At 41.2% G+C, this 21,507-nt stretch overlaps 1 protein-coding gene across 6 annotated transcripts in view; it reads right to left on the bottom strand.

Annotated features, from left to right (window-relative positions):
* The window catches only part of VEPH1 (ventricular zone expressed PH domain containing 1), a 153,694-nt gene that overhangs the window by 35,629 nt on the left and 96,558 nt on the right, over positions 1–21,507 (bottom strand). For 5 of the 6 annotated variants that reach the window (XM_077348599.1, XM_077348598.1, XM_077348601.1 and 2 more), the window contains 3 exons: positions 19,589–19,983; positions 7,119–7,258; positions 3,382–3,516 (listed from right to left, as the gene is read on the bottom strand). In XM_077348599.1, coding sequence (XP_077204714.1) covers positions 3,382–3,516; positions 7,119–7,258; positions 19,589–19,983 — 670 coding nt within the window. Of the gene's footprint in view, positions 1–3,381; positions 3,517–7,118; positions 7,259–19,588; positions 19,984–21,507 lie in introns of those variants that run through there. The other variant, XR_013233440.1, reaches the window with a different exon arrangement.

Genomic DNA, 21,507 nt, shown 5'->3' with positions numbered 1-21,507 from the left:
AGCAAAGATAGAGTTTAAAGATAGAGTGTATTAGTTGAAGGATAAAAGATATTCCTGTGTATGAATAGTTTATAGTACCATCAGTGATGTACAGTTGATTTTAATTGTTTTAACTGTTCTAATTGTATTTTATGAATGCTGTAAACCACTCCCAGATGACAAGTTTAATAGGGGCAGTTTATAAATGTAAACAATGAATAAATAAGCAAAATGAACAGGGTATGCGCTTTAGCAAATTTGATTAGTAAATATAGCTCTTCCCTGGCTTATGCATTTTGTGGATGTATTTTCCCTATCAGTCAAAATGTCAGTGGAGGGTTTAAAAAGAAATATTTTTTCTCTTGGTTTCAATTATGCAATTTTAAGTTAGGATTGTGTAGAGTTTTTTTTTTAAGGTAATTGTAGGCAGTCAAGGCTTACCTCAAATATGTTTTTGTTTTAAACAAATTCCATGGTGGTCACTTGCATGAACCCCAATTAAAGATTAATAACTTTGACCAGAAATCTCTGCTGTGCTTTGAAACCGTATTCTTTACAATCTTTGAAAATGTAATTGCTTTGAAACCGTAATCTCTTCAAAGGGCAAAGGTTGAGAGAACCAAACATGCACAAGTTGTTAACTCTCCCAAAGTCCTTGCCATCGTTCACAACTTTGTGCATTTGCACAAGGCATCTCAACAATTCACTGTGTGCCAATTCTGTTCAGCCTCATGCTTGAAACGATTCTCTTCTCAGTCCATTCTTATAAATAAGAACAAACACCACATACCATATGTAGTTTCCATCCAATATCAAAAGCATGTGTATAGGATTAGGAGCAAAATCCAAAGACCTTTCAAAGCACAATACAGATGACAATGATAGAGGAATTCCAGGGCTTGGATTCCCAATTCTTGCTAACTTCTCAATCCCTATCCTTCAGTTCGGGAACATATGCTTATTAATGTCAACCCTGGTGTCAACCCTGATAGCTAAGTTTTAAAGAGGTCTATCTCATAGATTCTTGGGATGAACAATGGGAAAGACTTATTGCATAACATTTTTGTCCACTTAGTTGAGTAATCTCTTGGACAAGATGGACCCTTAGTTTGATCCAGCAGGGAAGTGTAAGAATAATTCAAGAACTACACGCATAGGCTAAGATAACAGTTTTCCTGTCTCGGCAGATCTCAGAAGCTAAGTAGAGTCAGCCTTAGTTAAAATTTGGATGGGAGATTCCAAGGAAAACTAGGGGGATGATATGGAGGCAGGCAATGGCAAACAACTTCTGAACATCCCTTGCCTGGCTGCCAGGATCTCTTGGCTACACTACACACATGCCATACAATAAATAATATTCTCCAAAGAGCTCAGGACACACATATAGCTCTTCTCTCCTTGTTTTATCCCTACAACAACCCTATGAAATAGATTAGATAGGTTCGAATAGACAGAGAGAAGGAGTGACTGGTCCAAGGTTATCCAGTAAGTTTCATGGCAGAGTGGGGAGTTGAACATGGGTCTTTCACACATGGGTCTTTCAAATCCCAGCTCATCATGCTAACCACTATACCAAATGATGAGTTCTAGGAATACACTTCCAGTTGCAGGTGTCGGTTGCATAATTAAATGTTCATCCATAAAACAAAACCTTTGTAAATACAAAACTATCACATTAGGGAAAAATATGCTAAGATTCTTCGCCTCAATATTCAACTTTCCTTAGGGTGTGAGTTTTGGTATGGAGGAACATCCAGTACTACAGGCACTCTCCTGTAGACTAAAGTGGTACAGTGCACCATCTTGTCTTCTGTTAATATAAATTACACCCTATACAACCAAAGATTTCTGAAGGTTAAATGTTTGTTTCTTCATATCTCTGGGCATTTTAGGTGCATTCTCATCTTTCTGTCTGCCTAATACATGCAAACATGCTGAAATTTTTAAATCTGAGATGTAGAAAATGGTAGCACATTACTTATATAGTTGTTCAGACAAGAACAGCAGATGCAGTGGACAAGCTTAGAACGTTGTAAAATATAATAATGTGTATTGTTTCCATAGCACTGCAAAAATAGGCACTGTCAAAAATAGGAGACATACCCTGTCCATAGTTAACTAGCCTGAACTTTATGATTTTGGAAGTGCTTTTTGTCATTAAAAACTGAGGATGCTACTTAAAGCTACAAGAGAAGAACATCTGACTACTACTGGGATAAAGAATGGGGATACATCTTCTAGATGAGCCAGCTTGGTGAAGAGAGAGCCAGCTTGGTGTAGTGGATAGGAGTGCAGACATAATGTGGCGAGCAAGGTTTGATTCCGCGCTCCCCCACATGCAACCATCTGCATGACCTTGGGCTCACCACAGCACTGATAAAGCTGCTCTGACTGAGCAGTAATATTAGAGCTCTCTCAGCCTTACCTACTTCACAGGATGTCTGTTGTGGGGAGAGGAAAGGGAAGGAGATTGTAAGCCGCTTTGAGACTCCTGGTAGAGAAAGGTGGCATATAAGAACCAACTCTTCTTCTTCTAGAGAGACAGTAAGACACAGTAAAACAGGGAGTTCTGAAGAGTGCAAAAATCCCTGGTCTGGTCTAGTTAGAGACCTTCAGACTCAGTTAAAAACTCAAGGTGAGTACTGGTGTTTCAAGAGACGGAGTTCAGGTACTGAAAACCAGTCTTCTGGAAACCGAAAGGGTCAGAGAATAGTAAAGAAAGTGTACTAAAGTATCTGAAACAAAACCCTCTCAACAGATTGTTAAGTAACCATGAGTAGCTTAAGAAAGCCTCATTGGCCTGAAACAAGAACTAAAGTCTGTGCATGTATTGATTTAACCTCAGAGTTATATATATTGAGCTACCTCAGCAATTTTCAATCCCTGATTTCACCTGACTTTTCCCTTCTATGTTAAATAAAATATTTTGTTATTTTTGAATTTCAAAATGCCTCGGGTGCCATTTAAGTTATTTAAATGAAAGGAGGCTCCCAATCTTTCCCTCAGGTTCCTGGGCTGAGCCAACAGTCAAAATATAACTGTGATGGGGTAGAACAGCAAGAGTTCTTCAGCAATGAGACATAGGCATTAAAACATGTCTCAAAGTAGGGCATTTACTTTGCAGGCAGAAATTCCCTTATATAATCCCTGGTATTGCCAACAAAAAAGTAGCAGGTAGTGGGAAGAATTTCTTCTGCCTGAGAATCTGGAGGTCCATAGCTAGTCAGAGAACCCTGAACTAGACCAACAGTCTTACTCACAAGCCAGGTTCATATGTTCATTAGAAACATGTGATTTTATCTCGACATCTGCAATCTGTGGCAATGCCATCATTTTTCACATGGTGAATTTGTTGCCACATTAATGTTTTAGAAGTCTCCCTACAAAGGAAATAATGTTTACCTTCTGGGGCGGAAACGTAGACTGAACCATGGCTGCTTCAAAGCTGTGTGTTCCCTTCAGCTGGGTTTTCTCCCACAAAGCTTTCAGGGCTTGCACGGACTTATGCTGCATGGACAAAGGTTCTGGGAATAGGTTCTGTTGGACAAGATTGAAAGAAGAAATTTTCATGTGCAGTGTTTCCCATTAGGCTGTCATGCACAAGTTAAGCTCAATGCTGTTTCCAGCTTGATAACATCTAGATAGTATCTATACATATAACTTGTAGTAAAATGTTTTGCACTTATGAGCAGGACTTTGGAGATGTTCTCATTCGGCATCATCCATCCCTCCCTCCCCCAATCAGCTAGATTCCACTATGTTCAAAATTGTACAGCAAAGTTTGCGTAATTGAAATGTGTTTAGAATGCAAAATTTGGATGGGTTTATTATATAAATAATATATTTTATTAAATATATTGAAAGTTTCATTAAATTAGTCATATATGCTATGGCTCAGAGCACATATGCCCAATCTGGTGGGTGCATCAGCTTATCCTGTCCTGGATCAATTAGATCTAGCCACAGTGATCCATGCCTTAGTTACATCTAGACTGGACTATGGCAACATACTCTACTTGGAGCTACCCTTGAAGAGTGTTTGGAAGCTACAGCTAGTACAGAATGCTGTGGCAAGACTGTTGGTCAGGAGTAGCTACAAGGAGCACATATCCTCAAAACAACAGTAATTATGCTAGCTACCAATATGCTCCTGAACCCAATTCAAAGTGTTGGGTTTGGCCTTTAAAGCCCTGCATGGTTTGGGCCTGGGGTAGCTGAAGGACTGTCTTCTCCCATAGATTCTTGTGCAGGGAGATGTCCTCCTGATCATCCCACTAATTAAAGATGCCCATTTGGTGGGTACATGAAAGAGGGCCTTTTCCATGGTAGACCCACAATTATGGAAAAGCCTCCACAGGTCTCCATTGGTCTTCAGGAGGCAGAATTGGATTTGATTGATTTAACATTTATTATTGGTGCTCCTTAAATTATGACTTTTTATGGGCTTTATAACTGCTGGTTTTATTTTCTGCAAGGGAGAAAAATGGCTCATAAATGTTTTAAATAAATAAAATCAACAAGTCTCTGTGACTACCACCCATGTGGGCCTGGTGACTGGCAGACAGAACTGCAGATGAGTTTCTCCAGGGAGAGGTTGTACAGGGAGCAAAGCTGAAGACAGGGGACGGATGAAGGTAGGTTGGCTGGTGGGTGTAAAGGAGAGAAGGAAGGGAAGAGGCTACAAGGGGGAAAGAGGGAGTAGTGGGAAAAGGTAAGAGGAAACAGTAGAGGAAAGGAAAATGAAATCTCCCCCAAAAGTCTTTGTGGGTTTCCCGATCATTACTATTATTTCAATGTAAACTGTATTAGTGGTGCCAGCAATACTTTCAGTGTTTTTCAACTTAGAAAAAGAAGTGAAACATGAGACATTAGAAAAGAAAGTGGAACTGGAGACTATATCAGTGATTCAAATGGTTAGATGAATGGAGAAATACTGAATTTGAAACAATATTTTGACGGAAAGCAACAGACTGAAAGAGATGTAAGAATATTCATTCGTTTAAAATTTTAATGTCAAATTTACAAAGACACATAGGCTACATTACTATTATTTTTCTGTACTAGAAGCATTAGTCATTACCTGATACTTTCTCATGAATTTAACCTTACAAAAAAACCTATGGGTTTTAATGGTGTTTGATCCCTTTAATATTGTTAATTCCTTCATACTAGCTGTGCTTATCTGTTTCCCTTGTTGCTGATTTACTATCATTTATAATTATTTAGCCCTGAGCTGGGTAGCCAAGGCTAGCCTGACCTCCTCATATTTATTTTTATTTATTTCCTTGAATTATCTCAGAAGCTAAACAGAGTTGGCCTTGGCCATCATTTGGATGGAGGACATCTATCTATCTATCTATCTATCATCTATCTATCTATCTATCTATCTATCTATCTATCTATCTATCTATCTATCTATCTATCTATCTATCTATCTATCTATCTATCTATCTATCTATCTATCTATCGATCTATCGATCGATCGATCGATCCACCCACCCACCCACCCACCCATCCATCCATCCATCCATCCATCCATCCATCCATCCATCCTCCACCCACCCACCCATTGTGATTATTTTCCCCAGAATCAGATTTCAGCTTCAGATCAGCTTTGCATTTGCTTATTGTATCGTTTCATTAAACCCTCAAAGAATATCTTCTTTTAACATGCCCTCTTTCAGTAAGGAAGGTGGCAATGAGATTCCAGTGTATGAATGGTGTGTGTTTGTAGGGGTAACACAACATGGCTCCAGGGCCCTACCAAAGATTATATTGCCACAAAAAGCAGTGCATTTGACAAATCTTTGATGTAATTATTTTTTTCATACCAAGATATCAGTACTTGTGAGGAATGTGTCATCTCGAAGCAGTGAAGAGATCAAGCATTACCTACCAACCTTCCTAAATGGTACCCTGGCATCTTGATCTCTCATCTATTCCTAAACTGGGATCTTCATGAACAAAATTAATTTTGACAGCACTGAAATTGGGCTAGATTCCTGGAACAACGAGCATATTGAGTCTCTGGTGGTCAGCTACTATATTTCCCATTAGTGGAAATGAAACAGTGAAACTGAGCCATGTCTTGCGGTCCATTTGAGCTGTCTGTTACTCAAAGTGTATTTAGACTATTGTGTCAGTAGGAGTCAAAATACCATGAGGGCTGAATTCCTCACATGATAAAAAGGAAGAAAAAAAAACACCCCCCAAGAACATGGACATTGTGTTCACATGGGTTACATTCCTTGTACTACTGTAGCCTGCATATGAAGCAATCTCACCAATCCTTCCCTTATTTAAAACAGGAGGTTGCAAAATAGTTTTAAAAGAAACCCATAGCATGGCTAAAGAAATGCTGAATGGCATGAGTATTTACAGAAAATCCCTACAATCACAATCCTGAATCCAAGTCTAGTATAGACGTGAAGCTTGACTATCTATAAGTCATGGTTTCCCTATCAGGAGTCAGACTCATGTTCTCTCCACAGATCAATTTCCTCCTTGAGCATTACCACAATTTAGAGCAGGGGTAGACAAACTGTGGCCCTCCAGATGTCCATGGACTACAATTCCCATGAGCCCCTGCCAGCGAATGCTGGCCAGGGGCTCATGGGGATTGTTGTCCATGGACATCTGGAGGGCCGCAGTTTGAGTACCTCTGGTTTAGAGTTATAAGCTATATTAATGGTAACTGGGTTTTCTTATAAACACTATTTACTGAACTGCTTCAATTGTGCTTTCAAAATACTGATCTATAAGGAAGCCATGGTTCGAAGTCACATTTGTACTGTCAATAGTGATAGTGATAGCCCAGCCTTTCCCAAATAGATCACAAAATAGAGTCCAATAGCATCATATCACGAACCATCATAACTGTGGAGACATAAGGCCAAACAAATTATATCTCCACAGTTATGATGGTTGTTCATTAAGTCTGAGGAACAGTGCTTGCACTCGAAAGCTCACACCTTGAATAAATCTTTGTTGGTCTTAAAGGTGCTACTGGGCTCTATTTTTCTTGTGCTACTTCAGACCAACACGGCTACCCACTTAGATCGCAATTAAAGCAGTGACTTTAATTCACAAAGAGTGACATGATTAAGGTGCCACCATTTATACATTCAGATTTCACATACCTGCTGAAAGAGAAACATGATATGGATCCAAAGCTGAGGCTGTCGGCTGATGAGAACAAAACTGGATTTACTGTACAAGCAGTAATGGCCTTTCAGGGGGCAGCTGAAGAACAGCTTTGCTACAGAGCTTCTAACAGTATCTAGAAACAAACACAAACATTAATAACATTGGTTACTTTAGAATAAATCGGACTCATTTCTCAACCTCCATATTAAACTACATGTAGTCTTGACTGAGGATACCTGGTACCATACTGCTACTGGACACTGCAGAACATGCTAATCTATGTGTGGAGCAGATGATTCCCCCATATGGTGCCACGGAGGATCTTCAGCTGCCAAGGATCTAGACTGTCCCACACTATAGCATTTTGCTCATGCCAGTAAAATGCCATATTTCATTTGCCTAACAGAAAACGGTCATAAATGCAGTTATTTCCTCGTGTGGATCAGAAAAAGGGATGCCTAGGCTTTGATCTTTGATCTTAGGCTTCTACAGAATGAAGGGTCTCGAGCTTCACCACTGCAGCCCAGTTTGCTCCTTGAATCTTCTGGGCTACTGTTGCAGGGGGAATCAAGAAAGTTGTGCGCTGCAGTCAGAATTCAATCCGTCTCCACCAATGTTCTGCTGGATCCTAGTCTTAGACTGTGTTCTGTACTAGTTAAAGAATGACTTTAAAATTAAACTTTAAAGAATAACTTCAAACATTGTGCCAATTTTTTGTTTCATAGCAGTATGTCTGGGGCTCTCAAAATAAACTGGCCATCATTTAGGCACTTCAAGTGGCTGTGCTCTCAAATGAATTCCCCATCACACATTCACATTTAGGGGTAAGTCCCTTTGATGAATGCGGATACCTGCATGCCTATATTTTGACTAGCATTGAGCTTTTGATAGCCCATTTGCATTTTTAACTAACACAAAATATTAAAAAGCCAAGCCTTCAGCATATATCATCTGTTGCTGCTCTAAGATATGTGTCAATCATCAAAAGCCAGAGGATTCATTCTTAAGTAGACTTTTACCCATTGCAAAGAATATTCCATTTATGAACTGCGCTGCAATTGAACAGTTGTACAGAGAAAAGCGTAAACATGTTAACTTACTTTGTGATATTAACTCCACAATGTCTATCATAACAGGTAAAACAAAACTGGCCACATGTACAGAGGCAGAAGCCATGAGCCGAAAACTCTTAAATCTTGAAAATCCTGAAAATTATTTTTTAAAATTTACATGATTGCTTTAATATATATATATATATATATATTGTCATATATTGTCATGTTATATATATATATATAATATATGTTATATATATATTATATATGTATATATATAATATATATATTATATATGTTATATATATATATATATATAACATGACAATCCATTTATAGCTCACTTGCATTTCTCTTTGGCTTTACAAGGCTAATATACAGCTATTGGGTTAAATGAAAAGGTGCATTTGCCTTTTTTACCTCTGCATCACACTGCCTGCATATGCAGCTGTGAGCACAGGTAACAAAGCAGACAGCGGAAGGGTGTGGTTGCATGTATTCAGAGGAAATACATGATTAGGGAGCCAGCAGCAGTGGGCTCCACCAGAATCTATGGGCTCTGGCAGCTGCTTCACCTCATGGTATGCTGACGCTAGCCCAGGCCCTTGCTAAAGGATACAAACTCTCCAACCACCTGTCATGGATTTTCAGTTTTAAAAACTGGTGGTCCTTCAGATATCTGGGGAGCAAGGAAAGAAGATTTATTAGCTCCCTTGGCTCCTGAGAGACAGATGCAGGGGTGAAGCAAGAGGTGCAGGTAGCTGACTCCCCCCACATCTACCACCTTATCACAATCACCTCGCCAAGCCTCACTGTAGGGTTGTCCACACCTGAGCCATGAGGAGATTCACAAGGCAAGGGGCCACTACACCGGACCATATGTGGATACTATGCCCTTCACATTCCAAATAGTCTCTCAGTCATTGTATAATCCTTTTTCCTTGCTGGATTCCATTCATTCTGGCTGGCTGTGGCTTTGACCCTTAGGAAGCTCACATGTGGCCAGCTTCCAGCAGGATAATCAAATGTATATGTGAGCAATACCCACAAAATGTAATCGTTTTCAGCACTCTCCCTCACCACTTAAAAGGCAGAATGGCAAAATGCTGATCATAGCTTTGATTAAACTTCATTTGATAATATTTTAAAGACGGCAAATCAGAAATCGAGCCAAGATGGAACTGTAACTCTCTAATATGGCTATGGGGGAAAGGAAATAAAACAAGAAAACATCTTTGGTATTAAGGATCAAGGCAGGAAATTGGATTAAATGGCCTTCAAGGTCCTTCCATTCCTCAAACCCTGGGCCCCGTTTCTAAGTGCAGATAACCTCAGTGTTTCATTCCTTTAAAGCAGGGGTAGTCAACCTGTGGTCTCCATATGTTCATGGACTACAATTCCCACGAGCCCCTGCCAGCAAACGCTGGCAGGGGTTCATGGGAATTGTAGTCCACAAACATCTGGAGGACCACAGGTTGACTACTCCTGCTTTAAAGAACAGATTAATGCTGAAATGCCTTCTTCACTAAACAAACTCACTTCCTAAAAACCTCAGTGTTTCTCAAACTCAGCTGGAGCCCCAAAGTGGGCCATGGCTCTTTCACAGATGGATCATGAGGCTGAGTGGCAGGGACAGGTTGAGATGGGTGATAAGGGGGCAGGAAAAGAAGATAGGGACGAGTTACCAGGAGAAATCAAAGATATTAATTATTTATTTTATTTATTTTATTCTGGGATTTATATTTTGCCCTATCTTTGGAAACCAGTGTGCAAAAGCTTCCGGACTTAAAATAGTGTTTTTGTTCAAAATTATATGTTTCTGCCACTAAAATGCCTATTTTCATTGGGACTTGGCAGCAGGGTTCTAGCCATGCTGATTGTCTATGGGGAAACCATTTTCCATGCCTTTGATAGGACAGTGCCGCTCAGCAAGGGAGGCTGGATATGGCCCCAGTTCAAAGAAGGTCACACACTGTAGTGATAGGCAGAATCCAAAACATTTCATCCATTCCTATCCATCAGCCTCCACCTCCTTGGAATGAGATTTCTGATAACTCATTTTCATGACTGCACTGAATTGAACTACATGTTGGATTAGATGGTTGCCATGTGCACGGGGAAGGGATTATAATAAATAGTTCTTCAAAGAATCACCAATGGCCTCATATGCTCTCCACACACACACACACACACACACACACACACACACACACACACATACAGACACACACAAAAACCAGAGTTGTATATTTTATGGGGCTTTATGGAAGAAACCAGTTAAACAGACTCACAGATGCATGGGGAGTTGTCATACATTTTTGGTGCATGAAAGCCACTTTGAATTCTTTGGAAATAGGTGGGATACAATCAATATCATGATGAGCATACACCACAACCCCTACTCTAAGGAGCAGGGGAAAATATATACTTTAGGGAGCGGGGTGAAATATATATTTCATGTCATGAAATAGGGTGAGATTCCTTACAGTAACAACATCTGGTAACCTTCCTTAGTATCCGGTTCTCTATTTCCTTTATATGGCACCATGCAAGAACATTCCTTGATTCTTCTAAAAAATTCTTTCTTTGCAAGGTAACAAAACTCCAAAGAAATAAAAAGACAAAAGTAGACAAAGTAGAGCTCCAGAATTACCGGGACACGTGGCTGAAATGCTGGATTTAGTGGCTGAAAGTTAGCAAAAGGGGGTGCGGGGAGAGAAAATTCAAAGTTGAGTCATTTCTATCTAGAGAAAATGGTTGTGGGCTGACAACTTTAAATTTTAAAGTGCTATTCTGTTCAAATGTGCTACACCTGGCCACCCTATGTAAAATCTTAGCTCTTTAAAGTTTAATGAAAGATTTACCACCACCCAGCTTGGGGCCGGGGACTCTTTCTTCTTCCCCAATCTAATTCTGTATCTCAAGAAGTCAGGAAGGGCATAATTATTTGTTCTTGTTAGGTGCGAAGTCATGACTGACCCATCGCGACCTCACGGACAATGATCCTCCAGGCCTTCCTGTCCTCTGCCATCCCCTGGAGTCCATTTAAGTTTGCACCTACTGCTTCAGTGACTCCATCTAGCCACCTCATTCTCTGTCGCCCCCTTCTTCTTTTGCCCTCAATCGCTCCCAGCATTAGGATCTTCTCCAGGGAGTCCTTCCTTCTCATGAGGTGGCCAAAATATTTGAGTTTCAGGCATAATTATATCATTAAATAAATAGTTTTGATCCTTCATTGTATCACTCTAAACTTGTCTTCTATGACCACTTGCTCTGGGAGCTTTAAAAAAAAGGGAAGTGGCCCAGGCCTCTCTCAACCTCTGAGAGGCCCTGTGCATATTGGATTTTGCCATCAGACATTATGGGGAAGTGAGGCCAACATACCAGGTTGAGGGGGACAGATAAAGCATGCTGCCCTCACCCTGCTCCCCACTGTAGTTAGTGGCATCTAGACTGACTCATGAATTCAGTCCTAAGAACTATATGTTGGGCTAATTTAGTAATATCTTTAGGTCTGGTTTACACACATCACTTAATTGGCGGGTGCTTGGCTGGTGAACATAAGGATGGACAGTCCTGAAAAATACCACAATTAAAGTGCCCATCCTGACGTGAAATTTCCATTTGTGGTTGTTAGATTTGCCCTAGTTCTTTCAGAGCCACAAACCGGCCCTTAATATAGATTGTGTCACTTTCCATAGGTAGTCACATACATTCCTGTTACAATTAAAACAGGGGGGGGGGGAAATTGAAGTGGTACAATAACTGTAAAATTCCATCTCAGCTCTGCCATTGTTGACGTGTTTCTCATTGTTTATTCTCTAGGATAAACCCTGACTAGTAAAACTTGATTGAAAGTACAATAGAATCCCCCCTTAAACAAGGAGGGCAAGAGTGCCCTGGGCCTGAATTTGGTTGCTGTTATGTTTTATGCTGTACTGTGAGATAATTAGTACCATATGGTGGAAATAGATGGAAAAGATCACTGCTCCCCTGCAGTGCTTGCTTCTGGAACCTTTTTGATACATTTAGCCATGGCATGAGCCAAAGAGTGATTGAAAACATATGGGCCCCTGCTAGCTCAGTACAACCACAAACTTGCAGAGATGAAGCCCAGCATTTCTAGTAACCAGTTGTGTTTCTGCTATGCCAAAAGAAAGAAAAGAATAAGGCTGGATTCTTATTATTTAAATTATTATTATGATTCAAGCTCTGGGGCACATTCTATGGAAAGGCTCCCACATATTAACTGGTTGATTTAGCTAATTTTGGCAACAGTGGCAACACCACTGGTATTATAATGAAAGTACTAAGCCTCCACTCTGAAAAATGGAAGGCAAATTTAAGAGCCTTTCCAGGTTTTCCTATCAAGAGAGGGATTAATTTGGCCCTCAATTACTAATCACTGAGGGGGTCTCACCTTGTAACTAGTGGCTCCCTATGGAGCGTTCTGTTGGGAAAGGAGAAGGAGTTTTGGCTTTGTGTCTGGGAGGTGGTTTGGAGTGGGTCAAGAATGTTGGGGGGCAGACACTGATGTAAATAGTCTCTGCAACTTTATCCTGCTGCTGGCCAGGCAGCATAAGTTGCATTCTATAGCTATTTCATGATCTCTCTCTCTCTCTCTCTTGGTAAAACATATTAAACTACTGGGAGAAACTATAGGCTTGTTTTCAATAATACATTTCACCTAGTATTACCTCTCAAAACTAAAAAATGGTATGCACATATGTATACATTGGCAGATCTTTATTTTTGCCAATCAGCATGGGAGAAATCCTCATAATCATGGATATTCCACATGATTGCTCTTCAAGGAAACTGCACTCAGTGATATTGATTAAATGGGCTGTTCATAACCTGGCTGCATCAGTTCCTTGTAACTCTGATTACCACATAGTATGGATCACGTTTATTTGCTCAATACGTTCCAAGTTAATATAGAGTGGTATAAAGTTTTAAAGTTTAGTGATATATCCGTAGAGTTGTGGCTATAGGAGGAATCAATACACCACTTCATCAGGTATTGTAACAACAGACATTCAAACATGAATACATATAAAAAGATGATCAGGGTCAGTTCAAGGTATTTTCAGAGCAATTCTAAGTACGTCTACTCTGAATCTTAGGTCTGTTCACCAAAACCTTATTCATTTTTTGTTGTTGCAGCAATTATGCATTTGAAAGGTGTTACCATGTAGCTCTCCAAGTTGGAGGGGGAACTTCCTCCATTGTGCTAGACATTCATTGGAAGGCCATGGTCAACTGCAATGCCATCTGACTGCCACTCTGGCACATGCTACTGGCAGGGCCTCATGGGAATTGTAGTCCATGGACATGGAGACCTCAACAGAAATTTCCATGGGGGCACACTGGCTTTTGAATGCCAAAACTACCACTGTTCCCCCTCTGAGGTATACTGTTCCTCATGGAGATTGGGCAGGATGGACCACAGGAGACCATAGGTTCTCGTGCAAACTGAAAATTACCGCCACACCTTCTACCCCCTGAATTTTTTTTTTAATAACTGGTGAGCCAGTCCAAATTGGGAGCCTCTGCCCATTGCCTGAAGCAGCTCTGCTTCCTCATTCTCCTGCAAGAGGGAACCAGTATTTCAGACCGCCACTGAGCCAACGCAAGGCAGCACAGGGAAGACCCCTCCACTTCACCAGCTTGATAAGCTGTCAAACAGCAGCCCCTCCAGCCATGTTCACTGCTCATAGGTAGTCTGCCGCTGCACATAATCACTTGTGTGCTATAGTTCTACAAAGAAGCTACAGTTTTGTAGTCTATCATATGATTCCACGCAGCCAGAGGCTCCACTTCTCTATAGCAAAAGCAGAGAATCTGCAGCTGGCGCCTCCCATTGGTGGATGAGGTATTGCAAGCAGAAAAGGGGCTGTTACAGGAGCACAGGGGAGGAGACCAAAAACACGCTCATGTTTTATGCATGATAAAAAGTTTGTCCTTAGTACCGTCATAAAGGAAAAGTCATTGTAAGGTTAGTTTAAAATACTGCCCTCATAAGATGCGGTGACCACTATGAGGGGGGGAGTGCCATGCAGAATTAAAAATACTACAGTGGGTTTTCCACAGTGAAAATGGTGCCACATGCAGAAATAAAAATAAGGACATCTTTTTGGCAGACTTTTTGCAAGGCCTCCTAGATCTACCATCCATTAGTCAGAGAAACCACTCCAGCTGACTGGTGATGCATCTACACATTATTTTCAGTGTGTAAAATGATGGCTCTTTAAAGTTTAAAGGGCATGGGCACCACTGGTTAGCTGGAGATCACACCCTCCTCCCTAGCTTCTTCTGCCTCCCCAACAGGAATCTTTTCTTTTTTTCTTTTCTTATATATGTAAAGCTAAAGGTAAAGGTATCCCCTGTGCAAGCACTGAGTCATGTCTGACCCTTGGGGAGACGCCCTCTAGCGTTTTCATGGCAGACTCAATACGGGGTGGTTTGCCAGTGCCTTCCATAAGTTCTCATGGCGGTTCACAATAAAACATTAAAATCACAATAAAACCCCATAATTCCCACGCATTTACAGAACAACAACGATGGCATTCTATGCCCCCCGCAGGGCTCTGCGCTCTGCGAGTGAGAATGTTCTGGTCATTCCCGGCCCTAGGTAAGCACGCCTAGCCTCGACCAGGGCCAGGGCCTTTTCGGTCCTGGCCCCCACCTGGTGGAATGAGCTCCCGGGTGAGCTGTGGGCCCTGCGGGACCCTTCAACGTCCCGCAGGGCCTGCAAGATGGAGCTCTTCCGCCAAGTCTATGGTTGAGGCTAGGGCTGCTGGGGTACATCAACTGCTCTCCCCCAGGCTTCTTGAACATCGTTGACCTCCTTCTCCTCCACCCCCCCTTTTTTAGGAATGGGGGGTAGGAAGGGGATCTTATTATTGTGCCACCATGTTGTGACATTTTAAAGTCTTTTAATGGGAGTTTTAATGGGGTTTTTAAGACACTGTAACCCGCCACGAGCCATCTGGGAGTGGCGGGAAATAAATCGAAATAATAATAATAATAATAATAATAATAATAATAATAATAATAATAATAATAATAATAATAATAATAACAACCCATCCAACCCTTGTTCAGTCAGAGGCCATAACCATCAATTCCATGAGAGAGGGAGCCAGACTGATGGATCATGGGGATTCCAGGGATGGAACCTGGGTTCTGCCCTCGCCTCAACCATACGCCTGGTGGAAGAGCTCCGTCTTGCAGGCCCTGTGGATTGCTGATAATTCTGGCAGGGCACTCAGTTTTTCTGGGAGCTCATTCCACCAGGTTGGGACCAGGACCAAAAAGGCCCTGGCCCGGGTCGAGGACAGGCAAACATCCCAGGGACCTGGGGACCCGGGACAACCAGTAGATTCATACCTGCAGAGTGAAGAGCCCTACGGGGGGCATAAGCAACCAAGCGGTCCTGCAAGTAAGCAGGACCCAGGCCACGTATGGCCTTGAAGGTGATAATGTAGGAATTATGAATCATGTCAGGAGTGCAGGAGCAGAATCTGGTATAGCAGATCTGATCTGATCCCTTAAATACCGGCCATTTTATTGGGTCAGAAATATCCAACTACACTCTCCTACATCCCGAGTATACTAGCTGAAAAGTAGTATATGTACTGACAACACTTGATACAAAACTTCCAGATGACCATGGGGACAAAATGGAATCCAGTGGAGCTTCACTGTTAAATCTCAGAATGCTAAGCATCATTTCCCCAACTACTTTCTGGAACTGAACTGCAAGGTTGAAAGCTGAACCTATTGAAAGTGATCTTGAAAGAATCAGATACTACCATTAATGACCATAAGCTGTTGAAAGATCTGGGAGAATTAGCAGGGTTTAAAAGTCATGCAATGCAGACATGCCAACATGATTCAAAAAAAGTTGTTTAAGAACACCATTTTTCACTTTACTCCACACTTTATTGCTAATCAAATCTTAACAAATTCCAGTTTGGGTAATGAAACCAGCTGTGCATTCATGGCAATAATTTATAAACAGATTCTTAAGACACAACAAGAAAAACAATGTGGAACTCCTGCTTTGCCAATGCAGAAATTATAGGTGATTGAATTACTGCCATGTTTCAGAACAAGTGGTTTATGGAATATCTGAAATATTAACTAGCTAAATCCCTTGTGTAATCGGCATGAGTGCATTTCTGTGAATGCATGAAGAATGAGTCACATCAATCTTACATTGTGTCCATGTTCTGGGAATTTGTCTGAAGAATCCTTCTATAAGAATTTCCAGGAAATTGCATCAGGAAGATTGAACTTCACAAAAACGACATGGTTAAAATGACTACCATAGTAGGGATGTTAAGTTTCTTTTGGCACCAGAAAGATGCAAGGGAATATGTGTTAAGTATTCACTATATGAAGAGAGACTCTAAAGATGGATTATTTGCAAATTCTTAAAATGATATTACAGTTTCAAGGACCTTCAAACAATTGAATTGACTAATGGCGGTTATGAAGTTTTCTAATAAATTATGTGAAAACTCTACATAAAAAGTCATGCTTGTCTTGAATCAAGCAAATACATTCTCCTGATCCATAGCTACATCTGAAGATTCTTGAAACGTCAGTAACACAGCATCTCATCCTATGGCACTCAGACAGAAATAATAGCCTCCAGGGGGTACCTAGCAATCCCCTGAAACTACAGGTCACCTGTTCCACTGGAGAAGATGGATGCTTTGGAGGGTGAACTCTATGGCACTGTATCTCACTAGGGTTGCCAGGTGGAATCAGGTTGGTGGTGTGGGGATTTGTGGGCATGGTCTGGGAACTCTCTAATGTGCTAACATCACATGAAAATGACGCTGATGATGTCAGGGTGATGCTCTGGCTTTTGGACAAAACTTTATGGGAGAGTTTTCCTAAAAAACAGAGTGAGCACTGTATTTGTTCTCCCTAACCTCAGTTATACATGTTCTACACACTGTTTTATGTATTGTTTTCTGTTATAATGTAAACCGCCCTGAGCCTCCGGGGAGGGCGGTATAGAAGTATGATAAATAAATAAATAAATAAATAAATAAATAAATAAATAAATAAATAACCTGAAATTGGCAGAAGTTCCATTTGCAGTTCCACCACCCACAACTACTGCCCATAAACTGCAGCTCCACAAGTTTTGGCGGGGTGGTGGTGGTGGTGGTGGAACTGTGGTAGCATTGACAGGTGGCAAAGTCATAAATGAAGACTTTGCAAGTTTTGGATGGGGGGATTTCCCCCACTTTCTTGAACTCTTGAAGTGAGGAAAGAAGTGCCAAAGCAGGTGATCCATAGGCCCCAGCGGGGTCTGGCATCCCTATATTGCACTGAGGTCCCTGCCATCCCCAGGCTCCATCCCTAAATCTCCAGGAGTTTCCCAGTCTGGATCTGGCATCCCTATACACAGAATTTGACTGCCAGAGACAAACTTAATAGCAGCTTCTGAAATGTTCTGATCATTTCCTACTGACCTCAGCATAGTGAGGTCTGTCTAAGGCCTAATAGACCCTAGGTAGCTCCCCATGGTCCAAGTTGATGATATGATTTCTGGCATATTCATATGCTATGAATGTTGACTGCACAAGTATTAATCCATATTACATGATGTAAAGGACTTATTTAAACAAACTTCCCCATGGTAGTATGTTTTTCAGCATCCCTTCTCTCAGAGCTCAGCAGGTTTCTCATCCCATAAGTCACTGAAAGCCGTCTAGAGGAAGTTGTAAATGTCAGCCCTTTGAAAGAACACAGACATACAGACAGCTAGATAATTATCATTCTTTCAGATTGTTTAGAATCATAACTCCAAATCAACACTCCTCTGATTAAAAGGCAAGTCTTGGGAATTGATTATGGAAGTCTGTTATTCAGAGCTTGTTGAGTTTGTTCACCCTTGTCCTTCACAATCTCTCTCCTGAGGTCCTTATCCCTTTATATGCATTATTTAACTATCCTGTACTACTATGGAGCTTTTTTCCATTTGCTAGATTAAATATTTTACCCTCCATGTTTCTAAATGGAAGATTTTTGAATAGGCCTTATTCTGTCAGACACCTGTGGCCTTAATAAGACTGACACATTATCTCATGTTCTGCTTGAATGCCACTGTTTTGCATTTTTTAGACTATTAGGAATCACTATATTAAGTGCCTTATTATGGATCAGGCATTACTCTGTACCTGGATTTCAGAACACACTGTGGTTTCTTGACAGCCCTGGAAGGGTTTCTTGAATGGGTGTATATGTCCAGCCTGTCTCCCTGCAGATCTAAACAGCATATGTCCCTGCAGATCTAAACAGCGTATGTCCAGCCTGTCTCCCTGCAGATCTAAACAGCAGGGTTTTATGCTGAATATAAACTGGTGTAATATCAAATTGATCACTCGGGAGAGCAAACAGTTGCAGAACCAGCCCCCCTTCCCCAAAAAACAAGTCATACAAGCTAGGAAAATCAGAGTGCAGAGAAGCCCAGAGTTCCTAAGGGCTGCTACCAGATGACATCCATGGCTTCCATGGTACTAACATGTTCCCCAGTGGGGTGTTTACATGACTCTCCAACTTGTCCGTACTGCTGAGTTCACAGCTTAGCTAATTTTGACCCATATCTCTCTTATAGCTAAATGTGGTTCTAAAGACAGCAGAACTGAAGATTCCTTAGAATATCCTAATATCAGCACACTAGGGAAGGAAAGCCTTTTGCATTGCTTGTAACCCCCGCCCTCCCTCCGCACTGATATCACAATCTTACTACAGGTTATAAAGTTGAACTGCTTCTTTTTGACACCTTTTTGTATCATTGTCCTTAGGCAGGGACAAGCAATAACATCTAAGATACCTGTGAGAGGTATAAACAGAAGGTGAACACATTATCCCATGGCTGCCGCTGGTGAACAGGTTTTGCAGGATTTGAGAACAATACAAAAATCTATGAAAGGATAGGATAAAATATACGTGATAGCTTTAAACAGTGACCTCCCCCCCCCCTTGTTCAAGCCATCTTCGATTCACTGGGAAGAGAGGAAAAACCCTGTCATCTCATTCTAAGCCCAGTGTAATGCACAGATGAATCCACAAGGGAGATGACATGGATTCCAGGACTATCGCACACACTTAGTACATCCTTCGATATTATGGAGAGATTACGGCCAGCGTGTAAGGGCAGCAAATGGGTCTTCTAGGGGACAAAGCACAGTGCAGAACAGAAACAACTGAGCGGCAAAAGGAAATCTCAAAGCAATGCCTCTTAAGATGACATCATTATGGGAATACACGTTTCAGCTGGTGGAAAGAGCTTTTGCTTGGAGCAGACTGGTTGACAGTTTATACGAGAGTCCTAAAATGTTTTTAATACTTCCATTATTTCAAAGTTTCAGGCCTCTTACCTTCAATAACACATTCATCTGGGAGTGGAATTTTTCTCCCCATCTCCAGAACATATGCTTTCACTTTAGAGAGATTTTCCTTTAAGTGAAAGTAAAGCTTATCTTGATATTCCACAGGTTGCCTTGTTGTCTTCAGGCTCCCCTCATAGCAGTTTTCTTTAACAGGTTCTGGCGGATTCTCTGATTCAATACATTTGATACCTGGGTGTGAAAGTAAAGTGTTTTCCAGCTGTGGCTCTCCAGTGCCTGCCGTTGAAGGCAATTTGTTGTTCTCCTGGCTCAAACAGGTATCTGTGAAAGACATGCCTCCTGTAACGTCTCCACTCTCCATCTCTTGACCATTGTCTGAAAGGATGCTCTTCATCTGAACGGCATGGAAAGCCAGGCTTTTGGACCTGGAGTGTGGAGAAAGGCAGGGATAAATTGGTTGGGGTAGAGAAAAAATGATCTGGGATATATGGGGAGAAAATTCAGATCTTTGAGTTAGATTGCCTTTGCTGCAATATCTCTCAAGCTGCTGTTATAGGAGTGGTGGTCCAAATGTGTTTCTCTGTCACCTAATAAACCATTAGTAAGATGTACCCCTCCTGGAAACAGGTTACAGGTCAGTAATTGCATGCTTTCAGGAGTTAGGGGCACTCCTTAAGTCCACTGCTATATCAGAATTATTACTGGTAAAGGTGGGAATCCTCACTCACCTGCCCATCAATCCATCAAAGTAGAAGTTGGTCCTTCCCACCAGCAGGCCACATCCCTAGTTTGCTGCTGCACAGAAGGAACCTTCCATAATCACCATACAAAACATTAATTTAAACCATATCTCCTTTAACTAGTCTTTTCTAAAGCATTCATTCTTACATCTAATGGTGCATTAACTAAGGATCAGCAACCCTTGGATTAGCCCTCTCCGATGCATTATTTCAGTTATTTATTGCAAATCCTGTCTGGCATGGTTTCTCAACCAAGATAAAGGATTGCAGTCTAGATCAGCCTTTCTCAGCTTTTTTACTGCTGAGAAACCCCTAAAACATTCTTCAGGCTTTGAGAAACAGCGCCATCATGCAGAATATGGCTGGGAAGCATGGCTGTGTCATTGTCTACCCAGGGTCCCTCCCTTTCCTACCCCCTCGAAGCCCATCACTGGCCATGTTGGGATGGGGGAGCAGGTCAATATGACCATCTTTGGTCATATCACCTCATAAATGTTTAATCAATTAAAAATATATATTTCAAATTAATTAACCGCCACCCATTTGGGAAATCCTTCCAGAGCCATCCAAAAAACCCATGCTTTCCCAAAACCCCAGTTAAGAAAGACTGATCTAGATACTGAATCCTCTCACATTAACACACATGAAGCTGCCTTATACTAAATCAGAACATCAATCCATCAAAGTCACTATTGTCTACTCAGACTGATAGCCACTCTCCAGGATCCCAGGCAGGGGTCTTTCACATCACTTCCCACCCAGTCCTTTTAACTGGAGATCCTGGAGATTGAACCCGGGACCTTCGGCCTACAAAGCAGAGCTCTCCCACTGAATCATGTGCCCTCCCCAATTTCCTCTGCCTGCTGCATTAATCAAGACATTATCCAGTTTCCCCCCAAAGATAAGATGTCTACGCCCATGTCTGCTAACAAATCATTTATGCCAACTGTTCTTTCCAAATGTTCATCTTATACAGCTAAGAAATGTAATAATCATCCCCACACTGGGGGAATTCTTTTTGCTGTTCTAGTTTTACCACAATCAACAAGTTTATTTTCCAGTTCATTCTTGAACTCTATCATTACATATACAGCTTGGATTTCTCGTGATCTTCTTGTCAATGCCAAATTTAGATGCAAATATATATATATATATTTCTCAAATGTTATTTCTATCAGTGAGTTTTGGATCAGACCAGACTTATATTTA

The sequence above is a fragment of the Paroedura picta genome, chromosome 8 (assembly GCF_049243985.1).
Source record: "Paroedura picta isolate Pp20150507F chromosome 8, Ppicta_v3.0, whole genome shotgun sequence".
NCBI lineage: Eukaryota > Metazoa > Chordata > Lepidosauria > Squamata > Gekkonidae > Paroedura > Paroedura picta.
The sequence above is the reverse complement of the archived record's forward strand: the minus strand, read 5'-3'. Positions and strand labels throughout refer to the sequence as shown.